Genomic DNA, 16,754 nt, shown 5'->3' with positions numbered 1-16,754 from the left:
GTCACTAAATAGCACAGGCTGACCGTGAACTCCTGACCCTCCTCCCTCTACTGCCGGGCGTCACCCCCTCGCTTCCTGGCTCTCAATGCTGTTTATTTGTCGGTCATCCAACACTAGACTGCAAGACAGGGCATTCACATCACGATTCCCAGACATTCCAGAACCTGGAGCACTATGGAATCGCTACTGGTTTGGGTTTAGCTTTTTATGTTTCCGACCTTACTGTTCCTTATCTGGAGGAGGAGCAACCTCTGGCGTCCCCCAGCTCTAGGTTCCTCCGGCTCTATGCCCGCTGCTCCTCACTGACCAAACGCCCTGGGCCCTGGAAGGAAGGGGAGCTGGAGACACACGTAACAAAACCTCCTTATTATCCTACTTGCGGGGTGGGGTGCGGGACAGAACCGGTCCCACAACAGCAAAGAGACCGGGTGAGCGCCGGGCTCCCGCGCCCTCTTTCTAGGAAACCCGCGCCGCAGCCTCCCGCGGTGCGCTTCTCCTCCGGCCACACGGTGGCAGGCGAGCGCGCGGCGGCCGTGGTACAGTCCGCCCTCCCCCGCTTCCGGGGACAGTGGGCTCTTCCGGCCGTAGAAAAAGCATTGTGGGATCGCTGTGCGCCCTTTCCCCGCTCTCACGTGGCGCGCAGCACGGCGGTGCATGTGGCTTTGGCCTGGCGGGTGGTTATGGCGTTGGAATCGGAAGTGTCCGCGGCGGCTTTGGGCCGCTGCGATCCCTTCCCGGCAAGTGGGGAGACAGAGCGGAGACGGTGGCCGTGTGAGGAGCACGGCCCGCCGGACCCCATGGGAAATGGGTCGGTGTGAGCCGAGCGCCGTCTGTGATGTGGATCTTCGCCGTCCGCCCAGCCGCACCACTGGGCGAGAGTGGAGTGGCGATCGGAGTCAAGAGGTGGGATCGATTACCGCTTTCCAGGCTTTGAGTCGGGGTAGAGCCGGCCTGAGGCTCTGTTCATGTAGCCTTTGTGTTGCCCGTTCACCTTTGATCACTAGTGAATGTGGTGTCAAAAAAGGCAAAAATTAACGCTTGGCAAGCTTTTCTTACCCCGGAGTTTGGTATCTTGGGTGAAGGAACTGCTTAAGTAACAAAATCACCCTAACTTGTGTGGGGGCGGGGTGAATGGGCCGCCCAAAGCCGGCAGTGTGGTTTCTATTAACTGGTCCTTTACTCGTTTGTCAGGTAGGTGTTTGAAGCTGACCGACACTTGCGGAACGACACACGGGAGCGCAAAGGTGGCTCAAGGTAGGAAGGCTGCAAGGCACAAGTGTGGGGGGGGTTCTGAGCTGGGGTGCCGCCCGACTCTTCAGTCTTACTTGGTTCATTTGCATTGCTACTGCTTACCTGAAGGTAGGCCAGAAGGCAGCTGCAGAGGAGATAATGCTCTGCATTGGCTCACTTTTATGGGCGTTGGGCTGTGTTTTCTAAAAACGTAGTATTGAACAGAAGTGAATGTACATTGCGGTGGCTTTGTGAATCTCTTCTCATCTGTGTATCAGCTAGAAAAGTTTGTGAGTCACAAATTGGGGGAGTTTTACTAATGCCAAAGATTGGTAGGGATTGGGCTGGAGAGATGGCTCAGCGGTTAAGAGCCTTACCTACTCTTCCAAAGGTCCTGAGTTCAATTCCCAGCAACCACATGGTGGCTCACAACCATCTGTAATGAGGTCTGGTGCCTTCGGGCATACATGCAGGCAGAACTTTGTATACGTAATAAATATTTTAAAAAGATTGATGGGGATTTATGTGACAGAATACTTAGGACAAATGAATAAAGTGGTCTTGTTTTTTTTTTTTTCCTTTAGGGTGTCCTTGATCATTTGGAAATGAGATCTTCAGAAGTGTGGATGACTTGGATTTTCTAAGAGCTGTGTCAAGGCACTGCGTAAGGGCACATTTTTGTAACAAAGCTATGAATAAATATTTAATATGCTGCTTTGAGACTTGTGTGCTAAATGCCTGGCTTCCTATGTAACAGCTAAACTGGTAGCTAGATTTATGCTTGGGTTGACATAACTTCCCTTGGCTTAACAAGTAAGTACAGATTCGTGATCCTATTCAGTACTTAAACACTCACCTTGGAGCTGGACTTGGAAGGTCACGGGTGGAAAGGTCGCTCTGAGATGAATCCACAATCTGATAGTGGGAAACCTGAAGAAGCAGTTGGTGGGGGTGGGGACCACCTCAAAGTTGGGAGAACAGCACGTGTTGTTGGCTATTCGTCCTCTGTTCTGGTTTTAGAGCTGGGAGTGTCAGCAAGACTGGATAAACAGTAAGGAGACCAAACCACTAAGGCTTGGGTTTTATTGAAGCAAGAGGGTGGTTCCAGAGAGGTGGGCTGCAAAGGATGTCCTGTAGAAGCAGACAGAATTACAGCAGAGAAAAGAGCATTGAGACATCAGGTATTGATTGGAAAGGAATTCTTAGATTTATTTTTGTGTGGAAATGAAGGCCTCAGTTGAGATTCCAGTGTTGGACAATTTGGCAAGCACTGTGTCGCTGAGCTGTCTGCCTCCTCAAGGGGTCATGATGAACATAAGGATGTTGAATATAGTCCTCTAAAGGACAGCTTGGCAGAGTTGAATGAACTACTGGGCTGTAGTGACTGAATGGCTACAAGAGGCAGCTGAGACCCTGCACTAAAATGTGAAGAGGGAACAGGATTGCAAGGAGCCTAGAAATGTCCTGCAAGGGAAAAGCTGTGTTGGAGGGAAGGAAGGTCCAAACAGGCTTTTTTTTCCCCTCAGAAAACACAAGACAAAGACACTTAAATTCAAATCAACACTTAACAGCTTTTTACAATATTTGTAAATAAGCATTGGGACTTAATGCCACAAAATACAATAATACAAACGGCTTTATGGGAATAAAAGTCAACAGTCTGCAGACCAGGAATCCAAAGGCTTGATGAGAAGTGTAGGTCCTGGCTGGGGTGAAGAGAGTTGGATGGGTTCCAGGGAAGACTGGCATCCCGTGAGTTCATAGGGTCCTTCCAGTCAAAAGGCTCCACAGCACAAGAAGGCTGTGCATGAACCCTTAAATGCTCACTTTCTTTCGCTAAAGACATGCCCACGATTGTGGATAGCTGTCTAGTTCACAGTTTCAGAAGTGCCACTAGCACAGGACTCCACCCCACCCTTTGCCCCTTAACCAGGTCAAGTCTCTGTCTTGAGGCGGGCAGCCTGGACAGTTTTTATTGTTTTTGCTGTATGCTTTCCAGCCAGGTTGATTGTAGACAGCTGAGATTTTTCTTCAATCAGGCTGTCTTTAGAGCCATTTCTTCTCTAGAAAAATAATTGATGACAGAAGAAAATAATCAGATTAAAGACTATCAGAAATACACCAGAAACTGGGCATAGAGGACAACATTTGGATAATCCCAGAAAGAGCAAGGTGATCCCTGGGCTACATAGTGTGGCCACATTAAATTTATTCATTCATGGCATTGCAAGGAGAAGTCTATGATACCATTTTTAAAGTTTCCGCTAGTTAACTACAAAATCAAGTGTGTTTATTACTCTTGGTCTGACAAGATTCAGTACACATCAGTTATTCATTATTTAAAGACTTCCTTAACAAGGCGTGCTTTTCTGAGCAAGGCCAGAGACAGCTAAAAGGTTTCTCTCACACTATGAAACAGTTACTGTACAGTGTGGTCGCACAGAGTTCCCTGTCTTCTGGAACCCAGTGTCACTGTCAACTAGGGTGAGGAGCCTTGGAGATAAATCCGGATTATCAAGAGAGGCTAACTGACCTACCTGAGCCTGGACATCATACCCGCACTTCCTGAGTCGGGACTTGATACAACCCATTAATTAGGTCAGATGGAAACCCAAGATTCTGCCAACAGTGCTTCCACAGCTCTGCCCCTGCCTCAGGAATGACTGAATGGCTGTGACTTCTCTCAATCATAGGTACAAACACCTCCCGGGCGGCATTCCCTTTGCTGTGGAGGTCAGCTACAACAGGACCTAGTTCTGTCTATCCATTAACAGAGCATCTGTGCCCATCACTATTTCTCCAGCTTGGAAAAATATATTAAAGCCCCCCGCACCCCCCCCCCGTGCGCTATTCTTTAGTGATCGTACCCTCCCCGTGCCCAGCTGTTTGGGATCTTGCACTACTTCTTCTCATTCCTAGCAGCTCTTTCAGGGCTGTGCCCATGGTTTTTGGACACGTCGGTCTGCTTTAGGATTTTGCATGTGGTTTTTTTTTTTTTTTTTTTTTTTTTTGGTAAGCAAAAACTGAGAACGGAGTTAAAGACTCACTGCTGAATATATCCAAAGGAATTCCTGAAAGCACAGGGTGTTTCTCAAAATTCTCACAGTTGCTTCCCCTGCCTGCGCACACTTCTGATCCCAGCACTCGGGAGGCAGAGGCAGGCAGATGCTGTGATTTGAGGCCAGTCTGCTCTACAGAGTGAGTTCCAGGCCAGCGAGGGCTACAGTGTGAGACCCCGCCTCACAAATAAATAAACAGACAAGCAAATAAAACGAAGTTAAAGTGCTGGGCGGTGGTGGCACACGCCTTTAATCGCAGCACTCCGGAGGCTGATGGCAGGCAGATGGCTTCAAAGCTAGAGAAACCCTCATAACCTGAGTTCAAACCCCATGTAAAACATCCTCAAGTTCTCCGACCACACCCACAGACCACGCCCACAGACATCATGCACATGCACACTAAATAAAATGCCTATTTTTTTACAGTCATCAGTGGGACACCTTAAAACCTCACTAACCTGATGCACTGTAGAGCCACCAGACCCTTGAGCGTCTGAGGACCGGGTCACCGGAAGTGGTGGCACAAGGTCTGTTTTCGAGCTGTCAAAGAGAAAGCGTCAGAACTTGTGAACGGGACAGACCTCAGATGCTGAGCTCTGCCATGTGGAGAGCTCTGAGGGCTGCTGTGTGGAGCCTTGAGACTGGCCACTTACTTCACTTCCGAGAGAACTGACCGCTCTCCGTCTGAACACTGGGACCTGCGGTACTGCCGGTAGCTCCGCGGAGAGTGCGAGTGCCTGATGCGGACTGGGTCTCCCTGAGTCCTGAGAGAACAGCAACGAAGCAAGGAAACACTCAGCAGTCAAAGCAGGATAATGGGCAGCTTTTCCTCAATACTGAACTATAAAAAACCTTCAAACTGCCCTTTTTATGTTGCAGGTGGAGTTTGTTCGATACAGGGTCTTAGGAAGTGCAGGCTGGCCTCAGGCTGGAACCCATTGCATAGCTGAAGATGATTTAAACCCCCATCCTCCCAGCTCCACACCCCGGCTGCTGGGTTATAAGCATACACCTCCACAGCTAGCTCAGACTGTTTTTTTATTTTATTTTTTTTTATTTATTTATTTTGTTTGTTTGGTTTTGTTTTTCGAGACAGGATTTCTCTGTAGCTTTGGTGCCTGTCCCGGAACTAGCTCTTTTTTTTTTTTTTTTTTTTTTTTTGGTTTTTGGTTTTTGGTTTTTTCAAGACAGGGTTTCTCTGGTTTTGGAGCCTGTCCTGGAACTAGCTCTTGTAGACCAGGCTGGCCTAGAACTCCCAGAGATCCGCCTGCCTCTGCCTCCTGAGTGCTGAGATTAAAGGCGTGCGCCACCACTGCCCAGCCAGACTGTTTTTTTAAAAGACAACTTGACTTTCATAGGCTGTGAAAGCAGTAGTGATTTAAATTTCACAGTATATGGGGGCTGGAGAGATGGCTCAGTGGTTAAGAGCATTGCCTGCTCTTCCAAAGGTCCTCAGTTCAATTCCCAGCAACCACATGGTGACTCACAACCATCTGTAATGAGGTCTGGTACCCTCTTCTGGCCTGCAGGCATACACACAGAACATTGTATACATAATAAATAAATAAATAAATAAATAAATAAATAAATAAATAAATTTCACAGTATTTTATAAAAGAAAATAGTGTGTGTGAGAGAGAGAAGAGAGAGAGTTAGTTTAACCACAAGTTTTGTTGCTGGTGTTTAGAGCCGGTCTCATGATGCAGTCCCGGCCTGGACTGGAGACAGAAGCGGCCTAGAACTTGAGCGCCCTCCTGCCTCTGCTTCAGACTGCTTCTGACATTACAAGTGTGCTCTATTTAGCTCGGCTTAACCGCTAAAACTGAAAAACTTCTGGGAATTCATTTGAATTCTCTCCGGGATGTGGAAGGACAAATCTGCAGTGAAAACAGAAGAGCTTCAACTTCCCGTAAGAAAAGGTCAGTTCTAGCTGGGTCAGTCTTCACTGGGACGTGCTGAACTGTTCAGTGTTCTCAGCATGCACAAAACTGAGGTGGTAGACCTACGCCCTCCTGACGTCACGATTAACAGTGTAAGCCATACTAGACTATTACATTATATGCCAGAAGTCTCTCAATCTGTGCATTTATTTTTTTAAAAAAGTGGGGGAAAAAAAGCCTCAATTCTTGACCTAGAAATGATAGCAAGAGGGCTGGCAAACTTGCCACCAAGCCTGACCTAAGTTAGAGTCCCAGAGAGAGCAGCGTGATGGGAGGAGAGAGCTGACTCCCACGTGTAAGTGACACACACATAAACAAACGGTAAAAGAGTATATAAAAGAGCGTGGGAAGAGGTGGGCAGTGGGAGAGGCTGAGGAGTTTTTCTGGGTGTAATCTCAGGGTCTGGGAAGCAGAGGCAGGAGGGGCACCCAAGTTCTAGGCTGCTTCATCTAACAGTCCAGGCCCGTTTTCTCTTGACCCACTACAAGGCAGAAACAGCCAATATGTGCTCAGCAGTCTGGAGATTCCTACTAAATGGTCACAAAGCGTGCTCAGTTCAGTGTGGTTCTATAATGGGAACTGACTTGGGCTCATATGGCCAGGTTCTATAGTAAATATAATTTTCCTATGTTAAAATGATAGAAAAACTGACTTTGTTATCAATAAGTATCTCAGCAAAAAAACTTATTTAAAATGGACACTATTCATCGTTCATTCTAGCTTCTCACCTACGAACAAGCAGAGGAGGGTCATGGGATACAGAACAGGAGCAGTTTTATGGGGTGTCGCTTGCTTGAGACAGGGTCTCTCGCTCTAGCCCAGGCTGGCCTGAAACTCACTAGAGACCAAGCTGATGTTGAACTTGTGTCAATCCTCCTGCTTCTGCCTCCCAAGTTCAATGACTGGAAACCTGAGCCACCACATAGAATAGTTCTACATACCTTTTCTACCTCTTCCCTACATTAATCTTTGGTTAATGTACAAACTGAGACACTGCATGGACCATAAAGAAAGAATGAAGTGTTCCCTTCTGTGGTGGTCTGAATGGGAATGGCCCCCATGGGCTCATGTTTGAATACTTAGTACCCAGTTGGAACTGTTGGGAAGGATTAGGTGTGGCCTTACTGGAGGTGTGTCACCAGGGTGGGCCATTCCCAGTGTGCCTTCTCCGCTTCCTACTGTGGATCAGGATGAGCTGTCGGCTGGTCCCACCACACATGATCCGCTGTCCCAGATCTAAGCTGGACCCTAAGCCTCTGAAACTGTAAGCCAAATTAAACGCTTGCTTTCTGCAAGCTTCCTTGGCCATGGTGTTTTGTCAAGGCAATGGAGATCAAGTATCCACCTTCCCACTGATAAAACTGCAAAGACAGTCACACTCACTCTACTTTAGTGTAGGGGATCTCCTTCAGCTGCTCTTCCGACAGTCCAGACGGGTCCACAAGTTCCTTCCTAGGAGAGAATAAGCAATGAGGTAAAAGCTGTCGGGCCTGCATACATGCTAAGACCGCTCGCTCCCAATTGACAAGCTTCCCTTTCTGCCCTTGTGGGACTCATGTATGATGTGCACGAAGCTGAGAGCTAGAGCATGTGCAAGGAAAACTGCGAGAACCCCACCCCTTTCCTGTAGCTCTTTCCCTCCTTTCTGCACCCCCACCTTCAGGGCCCCCATCTCCCTATTGGTAAGCTTCTCTCCTGTGCCGGAGTCTTCTACATGGATTTGCTTCTCTTTGTATTCCCTTGTAATCGACTGGCCCAGCCAAGGTACAGTGACAGACAAGCTAAGTGACCCTGGAGAGGAGGAACTGGTGCAGCCCGCGGGCAGCTGCTCGTGTGTGGCACCTGACACCATTGTCGGCAGCAGACAACACCGAATGAGCACAGGGACCTGCTGAGCTGTCAGACCCAGGCTCCCTGCAGAGGCACTGGTTTTCCTTACAGTCAATTCAAACCTGCAAGTATCATCCTGGACATAAGGCTCAGCAAGTAGGAGCACAGGCTGCTCTTGCAGAACACAAATGTGGCACCCAGTACCCACATGGCAGCTCACAACCATCCATATTCCAGTTCCAGGGAATCCGGAGCCACCAGGCATGCACATGGTGCATATCCATACATGCAAGCAAAACACTCGTGTGTGAGTGTGTGTGCGTGAGTGCGTGTGTGTGTGTGTACTATATACACACGGTACACACGGGGGAGACCCAGTACTCACTGGATGTGCTTCCACAGCTCTTCTTTTGCTTGGATATCAGGACTTCTTCTGCAAATAAATGAAACAGCATTCACCTCTGCAACATGTGTCCTCCGCAAACCTTAAGAGTTACCGGTAATAGTTCTGTGAGCCAACTCGTTTGGCTGTTGACAGGACACATGAGCAGCCAGAGCTACGACAACGACCAGTGAAAAGACAGTGGGCAATTTATTGACCAGTGCCACTGAAAAGCTCACATCTGTGTACATAAAGAAAAATGAGACATCGCCAAAGCTTCATTTACGAAAGAGCCTAGAAGCCAGGATGGGTGTAGACCTGCAATTTCACTCAGCATTGCAGAGGCAGGAGTCTCCCCACAGGTTTGGCGCCAGCCTGGCCGGCCAGTGCTCCACAGCAAGACCCTACACATCACAAGCAAAAAATACACAGGAAGAAAGGAAAGAGCTTGGAATTTTTGAGGACATGTGTACAGACCCTTTCTGGTTGTAGCTGGACAATGGACAGTGACCCAGGGGCTCCGGTTTCTGATCTTACTGTCTACTTTATTACATTTGTTTATGTGTGCACATGTGTGCATCACAGTACACTCAGGACAGTCTGCAGGAGCTGGATCTCTGCTCTGACCATACTGGTCCCAAGGATCTAACTCAGTTCCTCGGGCTAGGCAGCAGGCACCCCTAGCCTGCTGAGCCATTTCACCAGGCACCCACTTTTAAGCAGAACGGAACTCATTTCTGTCACCCATTGTTAAGGCTCTCAGCATGATCTGTGATGACCTAGCACAAGCGACAGCCATGGGGGAAGACAAGTGGCCCAATAACGTCTCCCCTTTTATATGACGTCTCAAGCTGCATTTCTGCACCGAAACTTAGGCCACAAGGGACAGGACCATCTGTGGCTCCACTCGAGCCACTGCCTTTCCCTGAAGACCTTCTTTTTTTTAAAAAAAAAATATTTATTTATTATGTATACAATGTTCTGTATGTGTGTACGCCTGCAGGCCAGAAGAGGGCACCAGATCTCATTATAGATGGTTGTGAGCCACCATGTGGTTGCTGGGAATTGAACTCAGGACCTTTGGAAGAGCAGGCAGTGCTCTTAACCACTGAGCCATCTCTCCAGCCCCCCGAAGCCCTTCTTGATAGAAATTATACCATCATGTGTAAAGTACTAGAAGAGGAAACCTGAAGGCACCACCCGTGTTCAAACTCTCCATCGGGTCAACCGTTAACCTCCATTATAGCAAGGAAAAGTAAAATGATTTCAGCCGTTGTCACAGACTCTTCAGTACCCTCAGGAGAAAACAAGATCTAATAAGAGGCCCAAAGAAAGGTGCTAAGCCCTAACAAAGAGGCCAAGAGTTTAAGTCACTGAAAAACCCTGCCCTGTGGAATTTTACACTGAGGTTCAGTGTTGCTTCCAGCATACAATATCAATGCTTTCATTTTTCTCTCATGTGTTCTGGCAGGGTCTGCTGAATCCACAGACTACAATAAGCTATTTACTTAGCTACAGAATTTACTAAACGGTTTCTCCTTTGTGTGTGTGGACTGGGTGGAGGAAGAACAAAAATCTGCTCTTTCGGTCAAATCAAAAGGAGTGAAATGTGGTAAGGGATAGGGGACAAAGCCTGGGTGTGTGACCACGAATGGTGTTGATTTTGTTATATAAAACTGTATGCTTTAAAAAAAAAATCATTCAAATGATTCTGGAAGGTCTCTTGAACAAAACCTGCCTTTTCTACACTTTGCCCATCTGATCCCCTGGGTAGTCTGTCAGCCCTTTAAATGACACTAAGAAGGGGCAAATATTTCAGAGAACTAAGCTATGCTTCTACTTCAATATGCTGTGTCAGCATGCAGCTCTCACCGGAGGCCGCTCAATAGTCTAGCATAAGATACATGGATGAAGGCGCACTTCTGCAGGTAAGCTGTTCTTTCAGGGAGGTGCTGGAGGACTGGTTAGCTGTCCCCATGGTATAATGAGGTGCTGGAGGACTAGTCAGTTGCCTTTGTGTTATAGGGAGGTGCTGGAGGACTGGTTAGCTGTCTTCATGTTACAGGGAGGTGCTGGAGGACTGGTTAGCTGTCTTCATGTTACAGGGAGGTGCTGGGGGACTGGTTAGCTGTCTTCATGTTACAGGGAGGTGCTGGAGGACTGGTTAGCTGTCTTCATGTTACAGGGAGGTGCTGGGGGACTGGTTAGCTGTCTTCATGTTACAGGGAGGTGCTGGGGGACTGGTTAGCTGTCTTCATGTTACAGGGAGGTGCTGGAGGACTGGTTAGCTGTCTTCATGTTACAGGGAGGTGCTGGAGGACTGGTTAGCTGTCTTCATGCTACCATAATTTTTCACACCCTCAACACTGCTGACATTTGAGCAATAACTCTTTGGAAGCTTCCCCGTGCTTTGTAAGATTATGTAAGTGACACCCACAGCATTTATATTAAAGAAAAAATGACTCTGGAGAGCCCACGAGATGGCTCAGCAGGTAAAGAGCTTGCCACCTAGTGAACTGAGTTCGATCCCTTACGTGGAACTTACATGGTGGAGACTCCCAAAAAGCTGTTCTCTGTCCTCCACACACGGTAGGGCATAATTCCCACCGTGCCCCCAACACACACAAATAAATAAATAAATGTAATTAAAACTGTTACGTGACTATTGACATTGCCAAGTATCCCAGGAAGGAGGACAAAGTTGCCCCCACCTGAAAACTACAAATCTCAAAGTAGCTAAAATTAAGTGGTAGAAGTGATTGGCCACATTATTGTAAAGATCCAGTGTGTGACTATGGAAACAATACCGACAGGAGGCAGGGGTTAGATATTTAAAACAAAAAAGTGAATGAGACCCGCATCACAGTTGGCGACAGTGACGGGAGGGAGCACAGAGTGACGTCATCTGAAAGCGTGAGCTTGAGTTTAGCGCCTTTACAAAAGCTGAGGAGAAAGCAAAACCATTTGCAAAGAATACATAACCCATAACCACCCTGCCAAACCTAGCGGTGAGAGATGATGAGGAGGAAGATGAAAGGGGTCTGCTGGAGGACTATAGCTGTCTTCATGTTACAATTTATTTTTGAAAATGAGGTGTGTGTGTACGTGCACGTGCAGGCATGTGTGTGTGCATGCGCGCAACGCTGAGCAGGTAAAAGCACTTGCTGGCAAGCTGAGTGCCCTAAGTTCCACCCTAGGACCCAATATAGAAGGGAAGACGTCCCCTGACTTCCTCATGTTCACCACGGCATGCACGTCCCAATACATAAAATATACACGCATGCACTCCAAGGAAATGCAACGCAATTTAAACGCACACATCCATACAGCTAACAACCTGGTTAAAGGGTGGGAGTATAGCTCAATGATAAAGCCAGAGCCAAACACAAGCAACACCCTGCATTAGATCCCCAGTGCCGCATGCCCAGACACACCAAGAAACAACAAAAGCCTGACCGCAGCGAGCATTTTTACTGACTGTCGGAGCTTCGAGTAACTCTAGTTTCTTATTTATGACTTTTTTTTTTGCTTGTACTTTTAGCCAGAAGACTTCCTTAGCTTACGATGCGGGGAGGGGACTAAGGACTTTTTCATGTGTAAATAAGGCTTGTGATTCCATTCACGATGCCAATCATTCAGTCTCTGAAAACTCAGCAGGAAAGCTGCTCAGTCTGGATGAGATCACCAGTCCCTCTAAGCCATAAAGTCTAGACCTAAGAAGTTCGGGCATTTAGTCTGTGCCTTTATGTCCTAAGACCCTGAAATGGCAGTATTCTGAGGAAACCGAGTTCTAATATGTCCCCTAACTTCGAAGAGCTCAAGCAGGGGGAAATTCTAAAGCTGGGGGGAAAAATGTCAATTTCCTCTGACTGCTAGACCACCTGAGATCTACAAACAGAAGCCACCTTAATGTTGGATATGCTGATTTATGCTTGTATCTGCACATATAAAGTTTACATTGCCTACAGTTCAATACAGATTTGTGGGTTTAGAAAATCGTGAACTTTCAATAGCCATTCATCTGTAGCTCAACTGGGAGAGCTTCCTTAGCGTGCACAAAGCCTTGGGTTCTACGCCAGCACACGTAAGACAGGTATGGCTGGATGCACATGCCTGTAATCAGAGCACTCAGAAGATGGCTCAGGAGAGCAAGTCCATCCTCAGCTGCATGCTGAGTTCCAGGCCAGCCTGGGCTACATAAGACCTGTCTTAAAAGAAAACTTATATAGACACTGTGTTTAAACTCTTCACTCTTCAAAGAAGCCCCCTGATTGTTCACCGATATAAAACACACCAAATATAAACACGCTCCCAGCATTGGTCCAGTATTTTTCAAAAGCATCTCTGTCTATACTTATGCAATGATTCAACTTTAAATCAGCTGGAGAAATCAGTTTGGACAGATTAGCTTGTAATCCAAGCACTTGTGCAGCTGCAGGGGGTGGGGGCAGAGGAATGAAAGCTCCAGGCCAGTCTGGGCTACAGAGTCTCAAAATAGCTATGCAATAATATATAATATACAATATTTACATCAAATAACCAACAAGGTAGTGTTCAGCTCGGACTGTTTTGTCATCTTTAAGCTAACTGCATCTCTAAAAGAGAAGTTGAAAAACTCGTACATGCAAAAATTATACTTATTTAAAACCTTCAAAGCACTTAACAAACCCTTAGTACTTCTTCTGATACTCCTTAATGGTCAGAAAAGTGGAATTAGGAAGCATCTTTTTCCCCCTTCCTCCCTTCCTGTCCTGATTAGGAACATGATGTCCAGTAGCCCGGCTGTCGACGTTTGAGCAGGAGCATCCAGAAACGCCACTGAACATCCACCTAAACTGGATTTTGTGTTTTTCTGGATCAATCATTTATACAGCCTTACTAATCCCATGATCAATAGTTTTCAGTCAGTAAAAACAGTACCACATGGTGGCCACCAGGGGGCGGTGGAGCCCACTAGCTCACGCAGACTATTGTTTGAGGGCCCAGGGCATGGCCTCTTCTGCACAAGAAGTGGTGGTTTCCCCCTGTGAAGCAGTTTCAATGAGACCGAAGCTGACCGTTTTATGCAGATATCACAGCAGCACACACGAATGCCATAGGAATGGAACTGAAACATATCCTAGATAACACTGAGCTTCCTAACGTTTAACAGATAAGAGCTGGTCACGTTCAGCTTAATGCTTGTTTGGGGGCGGAGGGCACAAACCACACTAATAATAATTAGTAAATAAAAAAATGTAAAAGAGAAATGGAGTTCACAATACAAAACTTCCCACAAAGAAAGGTCTTGACGAACACTCTTGAGGCAGGCAAGCAGCAGGGATAGTTTAGCCACCCAGGCCTCTACTGTTTGAGACGTGCTGTGTACATGCCTCCTCCTAACTTCATGATCCTGGTTAGGACAGGGAGGGGAGAAGGGCGAGTAAGATGCTCCCTGGGCAGCCTGACACCCAGAACTACATGTACTATCTGCACACGCATGTGCGCGCGCCGCACACACATACACACTCTGAACAATGCACCCCACGAGCTGTTGGTGGTCTAGGACCCCTACCTGCACCAAGCTGCATGCACACCGGGCTCTGAACAATGGAATGCCTTTCTCCTCCCTTACCCTTCAGCAGCCATTACGCTGAGAGATTCTGCTCAGCCACACTAGAGTTAGAGCTGAGTCTGGAGCACATGGCCAGTTCAACTTGAACTAGTTTGGGATGAACGTGCCACAAAGGCCCGCGTAGCCCTCTACGTGAATCTGTAGGGGAAACCCTCGATTTTCCATCATGTGCCTATATGTTATTGGATACATACATGATCCCATGCAGTGTGAGAAAGGGCAAGTGCAATGAGCAAAGGTCTGCTACCCAAATCTTCCAGTCACAATAGAGAATATGTAAACACACCCCTAGCAACCAAACTCCTCCTTCCTTTAAGCAGCATAGAGAGAGGCCCCAGGCCCTTGATACTGGGGCCCTTGGGCACCCTCACCTGTGTGGCCCACTGTCCTGCCCTATCACTTTGCTTAAAATAAAGTTACCATGCTTCTTTGCAAATCTGTGTGGGTCTTAACTGCAGTCCTCAAATATGAAAGTCGAGAATGTGCAAATACTTAGCCCGGGACCCACCAGGGCAACAATTTCAGTGAAGTATTATACAAGATATTTAAAGAAGAAATAATGCTGATTTTATATGAACTCTGAAAACAAAGAGGAACACTTCCCAAGTTTGTTATTTAAAAAAAAAAAAAAAAAAAAAAAAAAAAAAAAAAACCCTGATGGCGCACACCTTTAATCCCAGCACTTGGGAGGCAGAGACAGGTAGATCTCAGTAAGCTTGAGATCAGCCTGGTTTAGAGAGCGAAAACCTGAAAACCACTGTGCCACATTAAAAAGAGAAGAAGAAAACTGGACATGATAGTATCTGCCTGTAATCCTGACTTTGGGGAGGTATAGGGGCAGAAAGATACAAAATTCAAGGTCCTAGGCAGGATGTAAAGGTATATACATTTAATTCCAGAATTCAGGAGGTAGAAACAGGTGGGTCTCTGTGAGTTCCAGGCCAGTCTGGTTTCTATAGCAAACCCCTAGGGCTACATAGTGAAATCCTGTCTCAAAAGAAAATAAAAAGAAAGAAAGAAGGCAGGAAGGCAGGAGTGAGTTTAAGGCCAAAGGCTAGCAGGGGCTTGAAAGCCTTTCTCAACAACAACAAAAAGTTTTCTATCAAGTATAATGACATATGCCTTTAATCCTAACACTTGGAGTCAAAGGCAGGCAGAGTTCTAAGAGCTGAAGGCCAGCTAAGCCTATGTAGCAGGCAGGTTATGGGCCAGTCAGGGCTACACAGTGAGGCTCTGCTTTCCATTATGTGTTTTGATGTATTTACTTTAGTGTGTATGTTTTGCCAGCGTGTATGTCTGTGCACCACATGTGTGTCTGATGTCAAAAGAGGTCAGAAGATGGTGCTGAGTCCCTGGAACTGGAGTTACAGATGACTGTGAACTACCTACCATGTAGGTGTCTAGAAAGAATCTAATTCCTCTGCAAGAGCAACAAGTGCTCTTAACCACGGAGCCATCGCTCCAGCTCCATGAGACCCCATCCTTAAAGAAAAAAGTTCTAATGAAAAGCTAAGTATCTATAACTGAGGAGCATCCCTTCAAATACACAGCACACGATCGATGCTGTAGCCTCCTGTGTCCTCTCCTGGCCCGACAATCTAACAAAGCATTCTCAGCTTTCTTCTGGCTCCCTCAGAGATACCCAGCTGGTTGTTCCACCAACTTTCCATACCCATCCTCTCCCTGTTCAGACACTCCTCTCTCCTCCCAGGAGTAAGGACCCCAGCCCATTGCAGCTGGTCACCCAGGACCACGAAAGGTTCTGCCGTCAGTCCCAGCTCACTTGAAACAGGCATGCGTGGCAAGTGGAGCAGGCAGGGTGGCCTAACTCTTGCTGTGCATGCTAATGAACATGCACACACACACATGAGCATGTAGGCACACCACTTCATCAGCTCACAGATGATTGATCAAGGGGACAGGCAATCTCGCCATTACGGGGTAATGTTGCTCACACATGTCATTGCCTAGCAACAGGAGGGGCAGGCAAATCTCTAACACTGGGGTGTAATGAATCATTGATTGACAGTGGTAATCTGACAGGAAGACAGTCACACGGGGTTCGATTTCGCAGAAGACTTCGGAGAATTCTGTAGACTCAGATTGGGCGAAGCGCAAGTGTTTCACCAGCAGCCAGGCTTCTGAACAAAGGCGGCTCTGCTTATCTGGCTGGACGTATCCATTTGTTGAAAAACAACATGAAACTAAAAATATGGGTTTTGCTGCCTTGCTCTGCCTGAGCTCCAACTTCTAAGCCTTCAGAAACGGTTAATGAATGGTGACCATGTAAGAAGGTTAGACGATAAATTCTCTGGTCCCTGTGGAAATGACGCCCGTAAGTGAGCAACCTGAGCATCCAACACCGGCCCCATCCAGCTCCTGGATTTGGAACAAAATTGGAACAAGAACCACATACGAGCGAGATCTGTGTCTGGATCGCCTGTTGTTAGGATCCACTTGGGTTTTTTCCTTCTGTCGCCTTAATACGGCTTCCCACTGAGGCGCTGAGTCAACCATGTCGTTCTCCTGCCGTATTCTGAAAAGACAAAGCAGGTATCTGGAGTTCACATCTATGCCAGGCATGGCAAAACTCACCTGGGGTCTCAGCACTCAGCAGGCTGAGGTGGGAAAACAAGGGGTCTGAGCCACCCTGGGCAGCAGAAAGAGACCCTGTCTTGGGGACAATGAAGAAACATGAA

At 47.2% G+C, this 16,754-nt stretch overlaps 1 protein-coding gene and 1 non-coding gene across 4 annotated transcripts in view; one reads left to right on the top strand and one right to left on the bottom strand.

Moving 5' to 3' along the window:
• Positions 1-969: 969 nt before the first annotated feature.
• On the top strand, positions 970-1,102 carry LOC130887115 (small nucleolar RNA SNORA13). The gene has a single exon (XR_009058342.1). It is a non-coding gene; the product is annotated as a small nucleolar RNA SNORA13 (small nucleolar RNA).
• A 1,352-nt stretch (positions 1,103-2,454) lies between these two features.
• Epb41l4a (erythrocyte membrane protein band 4.1 like 4A) overlaps positions 2,455-16,754 on the bottom strand; it is a 191,569-nt gene continuing 177,269 nt past the window's right edge. For 2 of the 3 annotated variants that reach the window (XM_057788695.1, XM_057788696.1), the window contains 6 exons: positions 16,472-16,591; positions 8,445-8,492; positions 7,613-7,681; positions 4,943-5,053; positions 4,748-4,829; positions 2,455-3,293 (listed from right to left, as the gene is read on the bottom strand). In XM_057788695.1, the coding sequence (XP_057644678.1) occupies positions 3,165-3,293; positions 4,748-4,829; positions 4,943-5,053; positions 7,613-7,681; positions 8,445-8,492; positions 16,472-16,591 (559 nt within the window). In that variant the 3' untranslated portion in view covers positions 2,455-3,164. The remainder of the gene's footprint in view (positions 3,294-4,747; positions 4,830-4,942; positions 5,054-7,612; positions 7,682-8,444; positions 8,493-16,471; positions 16,592-16,754) is intronic. The other variant, XM_057788698.1, reaches the window with a different exon arrangement.

The sequence above is a fragment of the Chionomys nivalis genome, chromosome 14 (genome assembly GCF_950005125.1).
Source record: "Chionomys nivalis chromosome 14, mChiNiv1.1, whole genome shotgun sequence".
NCBI classification, from domain to species: Eukaryota; Metazoa; Chordata; class Mammalia; order Rodentia; family Cricetidae; genus Chionomys; species Chionomys nivalis.
This window is presented reverse-complemented; position numbering and strand designations above follow the sequence as displayed.